This window comes from Dendropsophus ebraccatus, chromosome 6 (assembly GCF_027789765.1).
Source record: "Dendropsophus ebraccatus isolate aDenEbr1 chromosome 6, aDenEbr1.pat, whole genome shotgun sequence".
Lineage (NCBI taxonomy): Eukaryota > Metazoa > Chordata > Amphibia > Anura > Hylidae > Dendropsophus > Dendropsophus ebraccatus.
The window spans coordinates 115,822,782-115,839,080 of record NC_091459.1 but is presented as its reverse complement, the minus strand read 5'-3'; the positions used below and the strand labels follow the sequence as shown (position 1 = coordinate 115,839,080).

At 43.5% G+C, this 16,299-nt stretch overlaps 1 protein-coding gene across 2 annotated transcripts in view; it reads left to right on the top strand.

The window, feature by feature from the left end:
• ADAM17 (ADAM metallopeptidase domain 17) overlaps positions 1 to 16,299 on the top strand; it is a 38,749-nt gene that overhangs the window by 16,236 nt on the left and 6,214 nt on the right. For both annotated transcript variants that reach the window (XM_069975715.1, XM_069975717.1), the window contains exons 7-17: positions 3,869 to 4,011; positions 4,735 to 4,821; positions 5,709 to 5,822; positions 7,832 to 7,976; positions 8,901 to 8,989; positions 9,958 to 10,110; positions 11,309 to 11,508; positions 12,390 to 12,493; positions 12,964 to 13,098; positions 14,576 to 14,706; positions 16,057 to 16,135. In XM_069975715.1, the coding sequence (XP_069831816.1) occupies positions 3,869 to 4,011; positions 4,735 to 4,821; positions 5,709 to 5,822; positions 7,832 to 7,976; positions 8,901 to 8,989; positions 9,958 to 10,110; positions 11,309 to 11,508; positions 12,390 to 12,493; positions 12,964 to 13,098; positions 14,576 to 14,706; positions 16,057 to 16,135 (1,380 nt within the window). The remainder of the gene's footprint in view (positions 1 to 3,868; positions 4,012 to 4,734; positions 4,822 to 5,708; positions 5,823 to 7,831; positions 7,977 to 8,900; positions 8,990 to 9,957; positions 10,111 to 11,308; positions 11,509 to 12,389; positions 12,494 to 12,963; positions 13,099 to 14,575; positions 14,707 to 16,056; positions 16,136 to 16,299) is intronic.

The following is a 16,299-nucleotide window of genomic DNA, read 5'->3' as shown; positions in this document are numbered from 1 at the left end:
AGTAATGCTTCACTAATGCTTCTTCCCCTTACAAATCTATGTCACAAGACATGGCAGAGGATGGCTTCCATTTACCTGATTATTCATTCAGGCCGGGAACCGTAAGTGTCGGACTTTACTGGAAATCCTCTGCATAGTGCGGCATGAATCTTCTCTGCCTTAGTTAAAAGCTTATGGTACTTAACATCAGGTGAGATCTGGGAGGGGGTAGTGTCTTCCTATCCAGACGGGCCGCTGTGCAAAATTTACTTTAAAGTGTACATGTCATGCTGCTGCCGGATCAGCGGTGAGTCTCCAGTCTGTTAAAGTGGAAGTTCAGGTCTCCTTGGATACCAACACGAAATAAGACCACAATGCAAGGGACCCCCATTGTATCCAATGGGGATTGTGCACATTGCGATATGATTACATTTTGATATCTAAGGAGACCTGAACTTGATGCTGATCCGACAGCAGGTGGTATGACATATACACTTTAAAGTGGATATATCAGCTGTAATTACCCTTGTAAACGACAGACACATGGTACCTTATATCACCTCATATATCTGTCTGGTGCACCCTTGACATAGAAAAATGCTTTTATTCTGGGGTATGGAGAGTCAGAGAGGCGTTCCCAAATTATCCCCCTCCCATCCCTAACCATGTTTGATTGACAGCTGGAAGCCAAGCCCTGTTTCCAGATTTGGGAAACAGGGCTTGGCTTCCAGTTTTAGATCGCACAGCGCTGAATAGTCCCAGACATCTCACTTGTTGGGTGTCCAGCCTATAACAGATCTTTCTTTCTCATTGTTTACTTCTCCATTGATAAACCCAGCATGATCATTGTATTGTAGGAGTCAGAGAAGAGGAGGACGCAATCAGACAGTACTAGTTGATGGGTTTACATTGGTTTATAGTTCAGCCATAGTTTACAAATTACAGTATACTGCAATCTATTCTACATTACAAGATGGGAGCTGTAACTGTCCGTTACTAGGTCCACATCTGCCGGACGATCTGTGTGTCTGCGCAGTCTCCATGGGATTCCTTATAAACTACGTATCTCTTGCAAGAGTTTTTTTCCCCATATGTAGCTGAATCTCATGTTATGGTATGTTTGGCTTCTCTCTTGTTACTGTGTCACGGTTTCTTTTCACATGTGGGTTAACCTCTGGTGACTTTACAGTCCGTGTCTGTATAATCCTTTACATAGTCACTAATAGTGCAATAAACCTTACATAAATGAATAGTACGCGCGACTATAAGAAATGTGGTAGTGCATTCTATACGGCCAGAATGGCACCTGCCCACCATATATATTCTGTGTAAGTAATGTCATAGTTGAGATGGATTATCTTACAGAGAAATCAGGTCACATGTTAACCATACAGGTCTATAGAAAGGGGAGGGGAGCCATAGTTAGTCTTATATTTAATTCCAGTACTAGGGCCCTATTCCACGGGACGATTATCGTTCGCATAATCATTAACGATAATTGATCCAAACGACCGCTATTGCGAAAGACCTGAAATCGTTCACCCATTTACATGGAACGATAATCGTTACTTATGATCGTTCTTGCAGTCCTCTTGTTACTATTGTGTTTGGCACTACTGCGAACGACCGAACAACGTCTTATTCAATGCGAACAAGCAATGATAAAAATAGGTCTAGGTCTTATTAAATGATCAACGATTTCTCGTTCGGTCGTTAATCGTTAACTGCTATGCAACCGAACGATTATCGCTTAGATTCGAACGACTTAACAATAATTGAACGATAATCGTCCTGTGGAACAGGGCCCCTAGATTCACAGCTTACACTGCTCCGTACTGTTCTGTAATGTCCTCCTCCTGCTGCTGCTTCTGAGTGTGTGTGCTATAAAACTAGGGGTGAGCACATAACTCTAATATGCAGCCACAATACATCTGTTTTCTTGTAATCCTAGGCAGTCCAAAACACAGAAAACAATAGGGGTCTGTGAACCCTGAATGGGGGTGACCCAGTGGAAATTTGTCACGTATATATCACTGAGGAGGAAAATCCACCGTTAGTCAAATAATATTAAAACTTAACATTTATTTTGTTAAAATTAAGAGGTACAAGCCTCAAAAAATCACAGATAACCGATACCCAATGAAAAAGAGAGAGACACACACAGGTGCTATACAGAGTGTGTAGGGGTGTACGTCGTGTCTATAGATATATTAAGTAGATGGAATGAGACGCAGGGGAAGTCTGCCCTGCTCTTATAGGGTATAGTCTTTCCCTACCTTTTGGGGTGCCCACCTCCTTAATAGGGTGGCCCTACCACGTAGACGGTCCATACTCTTTATAAGTGCCCAGGAGAAAAATAATAAACGGACAAACAAAGAAGGGAAAATGCTGTGTCAAAAATACCACAACACAAAATATATACACACCTAGCAGAAATTAGTGCACAATAAGAAGGATGAAACCTCCAAGTGACCGACTGTAGATGGATCCAGCCGATCGGCCACTTGGAGGTTTCATCCTTCTTATTGTGCAATGTGACCCACTGAAGTTTCATCTTTCAATCAGACGCCATCTGTCCATATACTACAAAAGCTAAGTGATCTGCCTATCTATGCGGACACATGCGATATACTCACCTTATTGATTTGCAATGTGGTCATGCTAGCGACCACACAGGAGGTCTATTATGACCGTCGGGCTCTCAATTGACACAGGGTCTATTATGACCCACTGAGCTGTCCAGGACATTTGGTGTAGTTAAGCTCACGCACATTTACGCATTATGATATATATATTTGTATTTTTGTGATATAGTACAGGTGTTGTGACATATACACTACATATCGGCTGATAATATATCTGTTTATCCTACCATTATCTGTCTGTATAATTTGGGGTACTGCCTCTAATTTCGAGCACCCACTTACCATATACGCCTATAGTGCTCTATCTTGGCATTATTTATGTAATGTTCCCTGATGAACCTGGGGCATCTCTTCTCAGGGGAAACGCGTTGGAACAGTAGCAGTTTTTTACTGTATCAAGAGCACAATTGTGGTACAACAGACGTGACATCCACATATCTCTTATTATTCTTTATGTATAGCATTTTTGTATATAGCACTAATCTTTGCTAGGTGTACATATATTTTGTGTTGTGGTATTTTTGACACAGCATTTTCCCTTCTTTGTTTGTCCGTTTATTATTTTTCTCCTGCGCACTTATATAGAGTAGGGACCGTCTACGTGGTAGGGCCACCCTATTAAGGAGGTGGCCACCCCAAAAGGTAGGGAAAGACTATACCCTATAAGAGCAGGGCACACTTCCCATGCGTCTCATTCCATCTACTTAATATATCTATAGACACGACGTACACCCCTACACACTCTGTATAGCACCTGTGTGTGTGTCTCTCTTTTTCATTGAGAATCGGTTATCTGTGGTTTTTTGAGGCTTGTACCTCTTTTATTTTTAACAAAATAAATGTTAAGTTTTAATATTATTTGACCAACGGTGGATTTTCCTCCTCAGTGATATATTCTTTTAATCCTAGTTCTAAAAAGTGAAAATCCAAGCCACACTGTCTATGTAAATGAGTATTACATTGTGCAAACTTAGAAATACACGGCTGCTTTTTATTCCAGAAACAGGGCCTCACCTGTCCACTGGTCATCTGTGGTATTGCAGTTCGGTCCCGTTCACTTTAATTACATTTTAACTGCAATACCACACAAAACTACTGGGCGAGTGTGGCACTGTTTCTGAAAGAAAGCAGCTATGTTGTTTTTTTTTAATCCTGTGCAACCTTACCCAACCAAGCCTGTGAATAATAATAATTATAATAATAATATTAATAATAATAAAAGCCATTGTTTCCATTCTATCCAGATAAAGAACATCTCCATCGAGAGAAAAGGCAAAAGCCACCCCCAGACCCTACTAAAAACACATGTAAGATGCTGGTGGTGGCCGATCATCGCTTCTACAAATACATGGGACGTAAGGAGGAGAGCACGACTATCAATTATTTGGTAAGACGTCACATGGAAGACACTGAGTTATCTGAGTGATTCTCGATAAATGGGTTACACATAATTTAAATAAGGTGTACTCAGTTTTTGCCATCTGCCACTTGTTATAAAGGAACCTTGACCATAAGCGGGATTTCTGCTGATCAGTGATCAGTGTGGAAACCCAGCAGGAAGTGTATAATCTCCCTACAGCGCCCCCACTGGGAAAATGAAGCACTGCACAGTGTTCATTCACATCAATGGGATGTCTTAGTAACATAGGACAGGTTCTCCTGAGCTGGAAACTCTCTTTGTGATCTGGAACAGTGGATCCCCTTCTAGAAGGCTGTATGGAAAAAAAATATATATATATAATATATAATTTTTTATTTTTTTTTTACATTTTCCCCCCCAAAAAATGAAAAAAATCAATAAAGGTTACTCTGGACACAATTGTACCCACCTAATACAAGGTCTTATACAGAGATTTTGAAGGAAAAGCATTAGTTTTATGACCACTGGTCACACAGGTAAATCACATGACCGCTACCTTTTTGAATCCCATCAATGGGGAGGCTGCTGCCACCAAGTTTTGACTCTGATTCATGGGGATTGAAATCTAGCACGGGGTAAGCAATGGGGGGGATTTATAGCTATGTCAGAACAGATTGTTCACATCATTCTAGAAACCTGCATATGGTGGGTCCCTTTAATTCCCAACTGTTACTCCTTGACAATTTGTAGATCGAGCTCATCGACCGAGTGGATGACATCTACAGGAACACATCGTGGGATTCTCAGTGGAAGGGATACGGAGTCCAGATAGAACAGGTATGTTGTATACAGCTATGGGAAGTGGTCAATACCAGTGGCACCATCTCCAGCCTGCAGGCCCTCCGGCTCACGCAAAACTACAAATCCCATCATGCCCTGACAGCCAAAGGCTGGGGATTCTCACATGACACATAGATATATCTGTAATGGCAGGAAGATCAGGACATGTGGTTGTCCTCCTCCTATGATATGATAGCTGTAAGGCAACTGGCAGCAGCAGGAGCTCTCCCTCGTGGTCAGAGACTAGGATTGCTATGCTCCACCCTCAGCTATCTGTAAGATGAAGAATTGAAGGGGGGGTAAGAGCAAACCCCTGTGCTTTCTACAAGATGCCTACAGGCCTGCAGACTGAGTGGGGAGCCAGGATCTTATTGTGTACAGTTTTTCCCTTCCCTGTATGAATGGGATGAATGATCTCAGCAAGGTGTAGTCTAGAGCCGCCATTATTACGAGTTTGGTTGATAGCGGAGGAGTGATTGTCACACTTAAGATGAGTACTGTCTGCTGCACCATGCGGTGTTTGTTCAGGGCTCAATGTAGCAGAGTTTAGGCACAGATGGCATAGCAGAAATGGGTGAAGTTTTTGGCACAGAGGAACGAGCGGGTGAGCAGAAGGCTGGGATCACGAGGTGACTGAACGACAATATTTCTAGGAAGAGGCAAGATGAGCAGACATTAAGACGGGGGGAGAAGAATGAACAGGAAATCTGAGCAATCTGGAGTCTGTACTGAGCGTGATGGAAACCTGCTAGAGAGCAAGGAGGAATATGCAGGGAAATACAACTCACTCTGAAGCTCTATACTATGCCATAGTAACGTGGCATAACCAGACCTCACGGATTTATAATATATTGTAATCTGGTTTATTATGCTTTATTATACAGATCATTGTTCACAAGGAACCAGAGAACGTGACCGGCTCAAAACTGCACTATAACATGGCAAAGAATTATCCCAACGAGAACAAAGATGCCTGGGATGTGAAGCAGCTGCTGGAGGTGAGAGATGGGTATGAGCCCAGTAGTGCTACCATATGGTGAGGGGTCCTGATGGAGTCATAAGAGCGTGGTTATAAATCCTGTACTATACCGCACTCCGCAAGTTATTATATTAATTCATAATGTCAGCGGAGAGCGTATTACTTGGTTTTGGTAATGAGGTCCTCAAATGTCAACTCAGAATCAGAAACCATGAAGATAAAAATAATAATACAGATAATACAAAGCCTATATGGCCAGGGAGAAAACAGTCTTAAAAAGCAGAACACTACATGTAGCAGAGGTGGGGCAGTACAGTACATGTAGGAGAGGTAGGGAGCAGTACAGTACATGTAGGAGAGGTAGGGAGCAGTACAGTACATGTAGGAGAGGTAGGGAGCAGTACAGTACATGTAGGAGAGGTGAGGAGCAGTACAGTACATGTAGGAGGGGTAGGGAGCAGTACAGTACATGTAGGAGAGGTAGGGAGCAGTACAGTACATGTAGGAGAGGTAGGGAGCAGTACAGTACATGTAGGAGAGGTAGGGGGCAGTACAGTACATGTAGGAGGGGTAGGGGGCAGTACAGTACATGTAGGAGAGGTAGGGGGCAGTACAGTACATGTAGGAGAGGTAGGGGGCAGTACAGTACATGTAGGAGAGGTAGGGAGCAGTACAGTACATGTAGGAGAGGTAGGGAGCAGTACAGTACATGTAGGAGAGGTAGGGGGCAGTACAGTACATGTAGGAGAGGTAGGGAGCAGTACAGTACATGTAGGAGAGGTAGGGAGCAGTACAGTACATGTAGGAGAGGTAGGGGGCAGTACAGTACATGTAGGAGAGGTAGGGGGCAGTACAGTACATGTAGGAGAGGTAGGGAGAAGTACAGTACATGTAGCAGAGGTAGGGGACAGCACAGTACATGTAGGAGGGGTAGGGGGCAGTACAGTACATGTAGGAGAGGTAGGGAGCAGTACAGTTTATGTAGGAGAGGTAGGGGGCAGTACAGTACATGTAGGAGAGGTAGGGAGAAGTACAGTACATGTAGCAGAGGTAGGGGACAGCACAGTACATGTAGCAGAGGTAGTGGGCAGTACAGTACATGTAGGAGGGGTAGGGAGCAGTACAGTACATGTAGGAGGGGTAGGGAGCAGTACAGTTTATATAGAAGAGGTAGGGGCAGTACAGTACATGTAGGAGAGGTGAGGAGCAGTACAGTACATGTAGGAGGGGTAGGGAGCAGTATAGTACATGTAGGAGGGGTAGGGAGCAGTACAGTACATGTAGGAGAGGTAGGGAGCAGTACAGTACATGTAGGAGAGGTGAGGAGCAGTACAGTACATGTAGGAGAGGTGAGGAGCAGTACAGTACATGTAGGAGAGGTGAGGAGCAGTACAGTACATGTAGGAGAGGTAGGGAGCAGGGAGCACTGTACACACTTCAGTCAGCTGTAACAATAGAAGCTCAGGTGAAGTGAATACTATTGGTTGTCACATGGCAGTGGCATCAGTCTTGGGCTGGGTATATCGGGCAGCAGGTGAATAGTCAGTTCTTATATTGATGTGTTGGAAGCAGGAGGATGGGTAAGTATAGGGAGCTCAGCAACTGTGACAAGGGCAAAATTATGCTGACTAGACGACTGGTTGAGAGCATCTCCAGAAAGACCATTCTTTTGAAGTCGTCCCAGTATGTAGTGTTAGTACCTACCATCTATGGGATGTGCTGGAGAAACAAGTCTGATCAATAGAGACCTAACTCCTCACCTTACAGGAATAATATAATCTTCAGTTTATATAGACAATAAATCTAGAACGTATTTGACTTTTTATATTAGTTTGTAGTAGAGATTTAGTGGAACTCCAGAGGCATGGTGAGGGGCCAAGTAGGGATGGCTGGCATCTCCCTGACCTCGTTTATGGCCTTGTATAGTATTGAATTTGCAGGAACATCTATAATAACAAGTCCGTTCTCCCTGCTGTGTGTACAGTATGTTACCTTGTCTGGGCGGTAATGGGAATTTCTTGTTTGCAGCAATTCAGCCATGACATATCCGAGAAGGCTTCCACCGTCTGCCTGGCTCATCTCTTCACCTATCAGGACTTTGACATGGGGACTCTAGGACTTGCTTACGTCGGATCCCACAAACCAAACACCCACGGTGGAATCTGCCCTAAGGGTAAGTGACCGCTATGTGTGTTCATTGTGCTGTATTAGATTATATATATATATATATATATATATATATATATATATATATGTGTATATATATATATGTATATATATATATATATATACACACACATTGGGCAGCCAACTTTCTTTGTTTTTTTTTCTTCTTGTCATTTGGAGCTCGTTCTTTGCGGGGCCAATTGTACTTTTTATATATACCCTCAATTTTGCCATAAAATATACAAATTGCCACAACTATAGGCAATTTATGCATATTAAAAAACCTTTTTTTTAAAAAAAAAAAAAAAAAAGGTTGGTTGTATTTTTATTGGTAGCATTTTGACATTGATGCAACCTTTGTAGAGATGAGTGAATCTCATCAAATGCCGCACACTCTGGTTTGAATGGACCTTAGCATGCTCGAGAATCACCGTCTAGTCATTTATATATGTGTTAGTGCAGTACACTGCAATATTATTGCATTGCAGTGGACAGTCATGTTTTGGAGTGATAGAGACCTGGCAGGGGGTGCCGCTATTGACTGTGCTATCTTGGTGGTTCAGTGGTTGTAGTTATTGCTGATCCTGGATGCTGATGGCAGCTTGTATGCATCATGTATGGAGATTTGCTGGTACATTATTATAAATGATTCTGTTATACTGTCTGAAGTTGATATAATGTGAATGGGTTGGTGTCAGGTTAATATGCAGTTCATATGCAGTCTCTCTCCATTATTTCTCAGTTGGGGGATGTGGAGATGGCTGAATGCTCTTGCAGGAGATGCCGCCTGCCTTGTTTCTTATTCATAGCTTGTCACAGGAGAATTCTCCCCCAGTCCTCTCAGACAAGTTGATGTCAGCGCCTTTTGTTTCTACATTAAGCGCTGATGTCTCGCCTGACATGACTTCATTCTCCTTTTATTCCCGGACAGCTTACAGAAGTGAGGCATCACAGAAACCTATCTACCTCAACACTGGTCTGACAAGTACAAAGAACTATGGAAAAACCATCCTGACAAAGGTAATGCCATCTGTGCATTCATAGTGAGCGACTTAAAGGTGCCCTGTGACATGGATGATGGTTAAGGCCCTAATATACAGAGCGATTACATGTTGAATGGAGCAGTTATCTCCCTGTGTAATAAAGACAACCATGAGCAGAGGAGAGACAATCGTTCACTCGTCACCTGATCATTGTCTTTCAACAAGTTTATAAATCGTCACCCACCGGCTATAATAACGCATGACGGACAGTTGACATCAGTGTATAGAAATTAATAAAGATGTTATTATCCCCCAGTGTCCTTCTGCCGTGTCTCTGGATCCTCGCTGAATGCAGATGAACACATTTCCACAGTGACAACCCATTCAGCCAATCACTGACTGAGACGGGACAGCGCCACGGTCAGTGATTGGCAGAGCAGGCTGTCACTGTGGAGACAAATTTGTCTGTGGGGGGATCCAGAGACATGGCAGGAAGACATCCGGGGAGCATTGAGATGTAAGCTTTACTCTTTTATTTTCTATATACCGACACTAAAGTAGCCCTTTAAAGCAAGGACTGCACAGACATCACTAACAATGTATGTATTAGTACATATTGCCGCCATTGGTGATCTATGAGCCAGAATAGAGAGCTGCTCTGATGGTGCGATGATGTATCTTATAGGTTACCATTCATTTGAATGCATGTAATGCCCCGTTTCCCTTGCAGACATGACAAGGCTTCCCCAGATAGATGCAGCCATAAACACAGATTGCAGATAGCCCACCCAGAATACTTACCTCCCCTGCCTCCATAGATTTTATGAAGAATAACAATACTCTGGCTGCTATGTACTATACAGCAACACACAATGATACAGAGTCTGATATCAGAGTGTACCTCCCACATGCTTTGGGGGATATAGTAAGATGCTGGTTATGGTTCTTGGTCAGGATAAACCATTATTTGTGACATTGATCGCCTCCCTTTCCTGTCTATTGCAGGAAGCCGACCTGGTAACTACTCATGAGCTGGGCCACAACTTTGGATCTGAACATGATCCTGACAGCATGGAGCACTGTGCACCTAGTGAGGATCATGGGGGCAAATATGTGATGTACCCTATAGCTGTGAGCGGAGACCACCAAAACAATAAGGTAAGGAAAAACTTTACCACATTACTCGACTCCATCCTCCGCACACTTCTTCCATACGTCTGCACACTGCACATAGTACCCTAATACCTGCTAGGTCAGGACCCACATTACACTTACACATCATGTAGACCTCCTATGCCCCTTCCTCTATCTATGTACATAGTGAGTGTCCCTGACATTATCCTCTTCACTGAAACTTTTATTTACCACCTTTCAGGACTTTTTGCAAGTTTTAAAATACAAACACTATTCCTGGCCTCCTCTTTCTTTGCTTAGGAGTCATCATATGGATGGGCTTTAACACGGTCATCCCCTTTTTGCATTATTACATCTCTACACAGGTGTAAAGGGTGAATTTTCATTCCTTATTTTATATCATACGTCATGGTGCTTGTTCCAGTAAAAAGTGATCTTTCATCGTCTGCAGATTGTGCCATCTGGGCGGGGCTTCACAGCCACAGCGCCACTTAGCCCCACCCACATAGTCACCGTAGGCCCCCTCCGTTACGTCATCAGCGCATAGGTCCCACCCCCCCAACGGCCATTGGTATGGGCTGACCTAGAGGGAGTGGGGCCTAGACCTTTAGGCCAGCCTGTGGCACAATCTGCAGATGATAAAAGATCTTTTTTAACTGGGACAAGCACCATGACGTGTGATATAAAATAAGGTATGAAAACTGCTAAATTTACCCTTTACACCTGTGTAGAGAAGTCATAATGCAAAAAGAGGAGGACAGTGTCACTTTAAGTTGGTTTACCCCAATGGTATCTATATTACCATTCACATCTAGATGGCTTCCATGACTAGTGCTCCAGTCCACCCTTGTTTGGTAACAGTGCATCTCTTATGGAGAAGGGACACCCAGTAGCAAAGTGGATGGGGTCAACCAGGCCCGAGGCCCCTTCTCTCTCCAAGACCCCCATAGTAGACCTTAGCTCTGCCTTCATTGTCAGTTTGCTGTTGCTCTATCCCTACCTTCTTGCACTACACAAAGTAACTCCGGAGGTGGACGAAGTCAGGAATCAAGATGGGTGCCTCCTATGTTTGTTAGGATCCTATTGTAATATGGGCAAAACAGGATCAAGGAAGAGGAGTACGCTCTCTACACATCACATGACTATAACAATGTCTGACATCTTGATGGGCTGGATGCTCCATGTTTGTAGATGACGGCCTCCTCCCTCTTCTTTCCCTCAGCTGTTCTCCATTTGCAGCAGAGAGTCCATCCTGCGCACCCTGATGAGCAAGGCAGCTATCTGCTTCAAGGAGCGCAACAACAAGGTCTGCGGCAACTCCAGGGTGGATGAAGGGGAGGATTGTGACCCCGGCCTCCTGCACCAGCACAATGACGACTGCTGTACCTCCCAGTGCAAGTTCAAGAACAATGCAAAATGCAGGTCTGTAAAGCAAAGAAATTGCCTCCCTGGTTCCCAGCATTCAAATCAGTGGTTCTGCTGGTTGTCAATCTTTAAAGGGGTTGTTTGGATGGATAAATATTATAGTTTGAAACAAAATAAATTATTACTCGCGTGTTAATATTGCTGCTGTCATTTTGTCTGTCTTTGGGTCACGTTCGATTTTCATTTTGTCTTGGTACGCGGCCATTTATTTTACCTGCGTATTCTGCTGATTTGACAGATTAAAAAATGGCCCCTTGAAGGGATTATCTGGACATAGGCTAGTCCAGCAATATTAGGGCCCTATTACACCAACAGATTATCTGACACATTTTTAGGCCAAAGCCAGGAATGGATTTGTAAAGAGGAGAAATCTCAATCTTTCTTTTATGACCTGTTCTCTGTGTATAGTCCATTTCTAGCTTAGGCTCAAAAAATCTGTCAGATAATCTGCTGGTGTAATACATACCATTAGGGGAGGCCTTCAGTATTTGATATTTAAAGGGGTTGTGCAGGACGAACTGCTGAGCAGAGGAGCAATACCAGGTGTGGTGGTTCTGGAAATCCAGCATTTTTTGGTAGACCCGGCTAAACCTTCAAATAGAATCGTCTATACATTTGCATAAACAAGAGCAAAAAAAAAAAAAAAAATGTAAAGTTTGGGACGTTTTACACTAGACCTAAACTTGTAGGATCCATATTGGGTACAATCTTTAGGCATCCTGACTGAGACCCTTCCCTTTGTCTCAGGTTATCACGACAGTCGGCCAGGAACGCTCTACCTTCTCGCCACTGATTTTCTTTCGCCATTTTTGCTATGTCTTACAGTGTGTTTGATTAATCTGGTGACTAAACCATACTATGATGTCTTATTATTCCAGTGATCGGAACAGTCCGTGCTGCAAGAACTGCCAGTTTGAAACTGCCCAAAAGAAATGCCAGGAAGCTATAAACGCCACCTGCAAGGGGGAGTCCTTCTGCACTGGTGAGAGCTGTATAAGCGGCTATGTGGTTACTGCATCTAGCTTAACTCCCAGACCCCATATATAAGCCTGTGTCTCCTTTAATTCTAGAGGCCTATATGCAGGGAAAATAGAAAAAGATTTCTCATTATTCGAGACATGTACCAATGGTCCTATTATAATGCTTCCTGGACCCTGTGTCTCAGGAACATCACTCAGAATTCATTTGTGGTTCCTATAGCACAAGTAACAAGTATATGCTATAGAGACCAGTGCTCTTATGGTACCACTGAGCTACAGAGCACAAAGCCAGGAAGTTTTATCATGGGATCTGAAACACAGAACCTTCTTCCACCAGTTGTATGCAATATGCAATTAAAAAAATAAAATCTTTTTTATGTATTTGTAATATTAACATATCTTGTCGCCCAGTATACTTGATGTAGGTTTCTCTGTCTCGGTTAATGCATTTTCCTTTTTTGCTAATCCACAGGGAACAGCAGTGAGTGTCCTGCGCCCGGAAATGCAGCCGATGATACAGTGTGTGTGGATCTGGGGAAATGTGTGAATGGGGAATGTCGTCCGTTCTGTGAGATAGAGAGGAATCTGAAGTCCTGCGCCTGCAATGGTAAGGGTGTCCTGCATTACACCGACACTCGTATGGCCTTGTTATCCCGGATCACTACTAATCATTCTTGGTTCTTTGCCTGGTGTGTTCTGCCAGGATCTGCTAATAAGCATGATGGAGTTAATAGACGGATCCTTCAAATATAGAATTCTCAACTATTGTCCATAGTGGAGAGCAGCTATAAGAGTGTCTCTTATGGTCCCTTTACATGGAGCGATAATTTGCGCAATCGAACGATTAACGATTTTGAAGTAACGATTTGTTTTTTTATAACGATTAACGTTTATATGGAACGATAAATTGTTTGAAAAATTCATTATTACGATTGTTTTAAGATCACTTAAGCCCATCTCACGCACAGGGGGAATCATTGAAAGACTGTTTAGACGAAGTGATCTGCTAATTTTCTGCGAACGACCAACAACGGTTTTAGAACATGTTGAAAGACCAAAATGAATGATTTCTCGCTCGTTGCTTGATCGTACACAGTGTTTACATGAGCCGATTATCGTTCAAGTGCGATTGTTATCGTGAAAATTTGAACGATAATAGCTCCGTGTAAAGGAACCATTAGGCTACATTCACCCACCCGTAATGCAGCCCATGCTTCACAGAGCACTACATTGACACATCATTAGCATAGCGATCCATGACGCAAATTATTTCCCACTCGCTTGATACAACCAGAGAGGGGTGGTCAGGGTGGCAGGAAAGGTCCTATATGTTCTGCTTCCTGACACTCCATTCCCTCACCCCAATCTCAGTAGTGAGACATGCCGTATGTACCCCCCCCAAACCTTCTTGTCTCAGAAGAGACTTTTATGCCTTTAGGGTGCGTTCACACCTACAGGATCTGCAGCTGATTTTCTGCAGCAGATTTCAGTTAAATAACTGAACACAGCATCAAATCTGATGCTGTGTTCAGTTATTTAACTGAAATCTGCTGCAGAAAATCAGCTGCAGATCCTGTAGGTGTGAACGCACCATTAAGGGGGGATAAATTCCAGACCCCGATCAGCTGATTGCTGTGGCCGCAGCACTTCTTGGGATATGCTGTCAGTAGCTAATTGGTGGATGCCGACTCCTGGTGCCCTCACTGATCAGCTTAATGTGGCAGTGGTGGCCGGGATAACCTATTTATCCTGATGTTCTAGACTCTTATATTTTCTGTATAATTCTGGAAAGATTTATCAAACATGGTGTAAAGTGAAACTGGCTCAGTTGCCCCTAGTAACCAATCAGATTTCACCATTCATTTTCCAAAGAGTCTGTGAGGAATAAAAGGTGGAATCTGATTGGTTGCTAGGGGCAACTGAGCCAGCTTCACTTTACACCATGTCTGATAAATCTCCCCCATAGTTTCCACCTTCCTGATCCCGAGCAGAACATTTATTGGGAAGAAAGCATGCTGTCCCTTTGTTAGGATATACATCTCTTTTGAAGAAGCCGTACCAGAATGATTTGTCTTGTCTTTCAGAAACCGAGTATTCATGTAACGTCTGCTGCCGGAATGAGGATGGGACGTGCAGTCCGTACATGGATGCCAATAAACAGTTCCGTCTGTTACGTAAAGGGAAGCCGTGCACTGTGGGCTTTTGTGATGGCAATGTAAGTGGTCACCTATTTGTATCAGAAACCCCATGAAGCAGACTTGTCAGCAGGAAAACAGGTGTAAATAAGGCAATGGCTGGAGAGGACTGGTCATCAGGATTCGGGCCATACCTTTCTTATACCCATAATCCTCTGCAGCGCTGCGTTATAAGTCTTTTTTGTAGTATATAAATGAGACCATCCATAGCACAGCGCATGTCCATGTATCTCGTCGCTGTCAAATGGTGTAGACCCATGCAAGTGAATAAGAGGACATGATCTGGACTTACCTGGCTGTTTGTTGTGCTAGGTAACGTCCCCTGGACTTTTAAGCCTCATTTGCATATTATCAAAAAGGCCTTTATCTCAGCGTTGGAATACAATGAAGATAAAAAAAAAGGTATGCCCAGAGTCCTAATGACTAGCCGTATGCAGCAATGGGCTTCTTTACATATTCTTTACTGACAGGTTCACTTTAAGGGTCCTATTCTACGGGCCGAGGAGGGCCCGATCAACAATGTAAACGAGCGGCGATCTGCTAGATCACCGCTTTTTACTGGTCCTATTCCACGGCCCGATGATCGTTGAGCGAGGGCTGCAGGGACATAGTTACTGATGTCCTTGCAGCATCATACATTACCTGTCCAGGCTTCTTCTCCACACTGTCTTCATCCCCGAGTCTCACGCGCTCTATCTTCAGAATGGCCGGTCAGCTGACAAGGCCACACTCAGCCAATCACAGGCCGCCGCGGTCCCGGCCTGTGATTGGCTGAGCGCTCCGTCAGCTGACCGGCCATTCTGAAGATAGAGCGTGCGGGACCCGGGGAGGAAGACAGCGCGGAGAAGAAGCCTTGCAGGTAATGTATGCTGCTGCTGCTGCTGCTTGTCAAATCGTCCGTCGCCCGTTACGCACCACTATTCAACCGTAGCGATGCGCGGTGGGGGAACGATGATTTTAGGTCTGGCCCTAAATGAACGATCAGCCGATGACACGATCATCGGCTAATCGTTCTCTCTATTTCACCGAACGATAATCGGCCAAATGGGCCCTAAGGGTTTGTTCACGTGTTGTGGATTTGCTGCTTGTTTCTTGCAGATTTTCCCAATCAATTGAGACATCAACATTTGCAACAAATTTACAGCGTGTGTACATGCCCCAAAGCTCCCTCTGATAGGGGAATACCTCCTTTTACATTTTGGTTCTTCTCTCTCATCTCTCAACATTCAAGCTGGTAACATGACATCATGTGATCCTAGTGATTGTCCGCAGCACTGTACAGCCATTGTGTCCATTCTGATGTGTCTCTATACATAATTGAAATGTAATGTAGAGTCATGTGTTTTTTTTTCCATCTGCTTTTTAATCAGGGCAAATGTGAGAAACAAGTGCAAGATGTGATTGAGAGGATCTGGGATTTCATTGATAAACTTAGCATTAATATGCTGGGTAAGTGATATGTATCATCATGCTGTCCAATAACACATTTTTGGCTTATGTTTTCATTACCTTCTAGGACCCATATACCATTTTTATTTTTACTTGTATGGAAGTTTTATTATATGAAATTTGTCTTTCTTTATTTTTTAATTACTGCTTAGAACAGTTCAGTG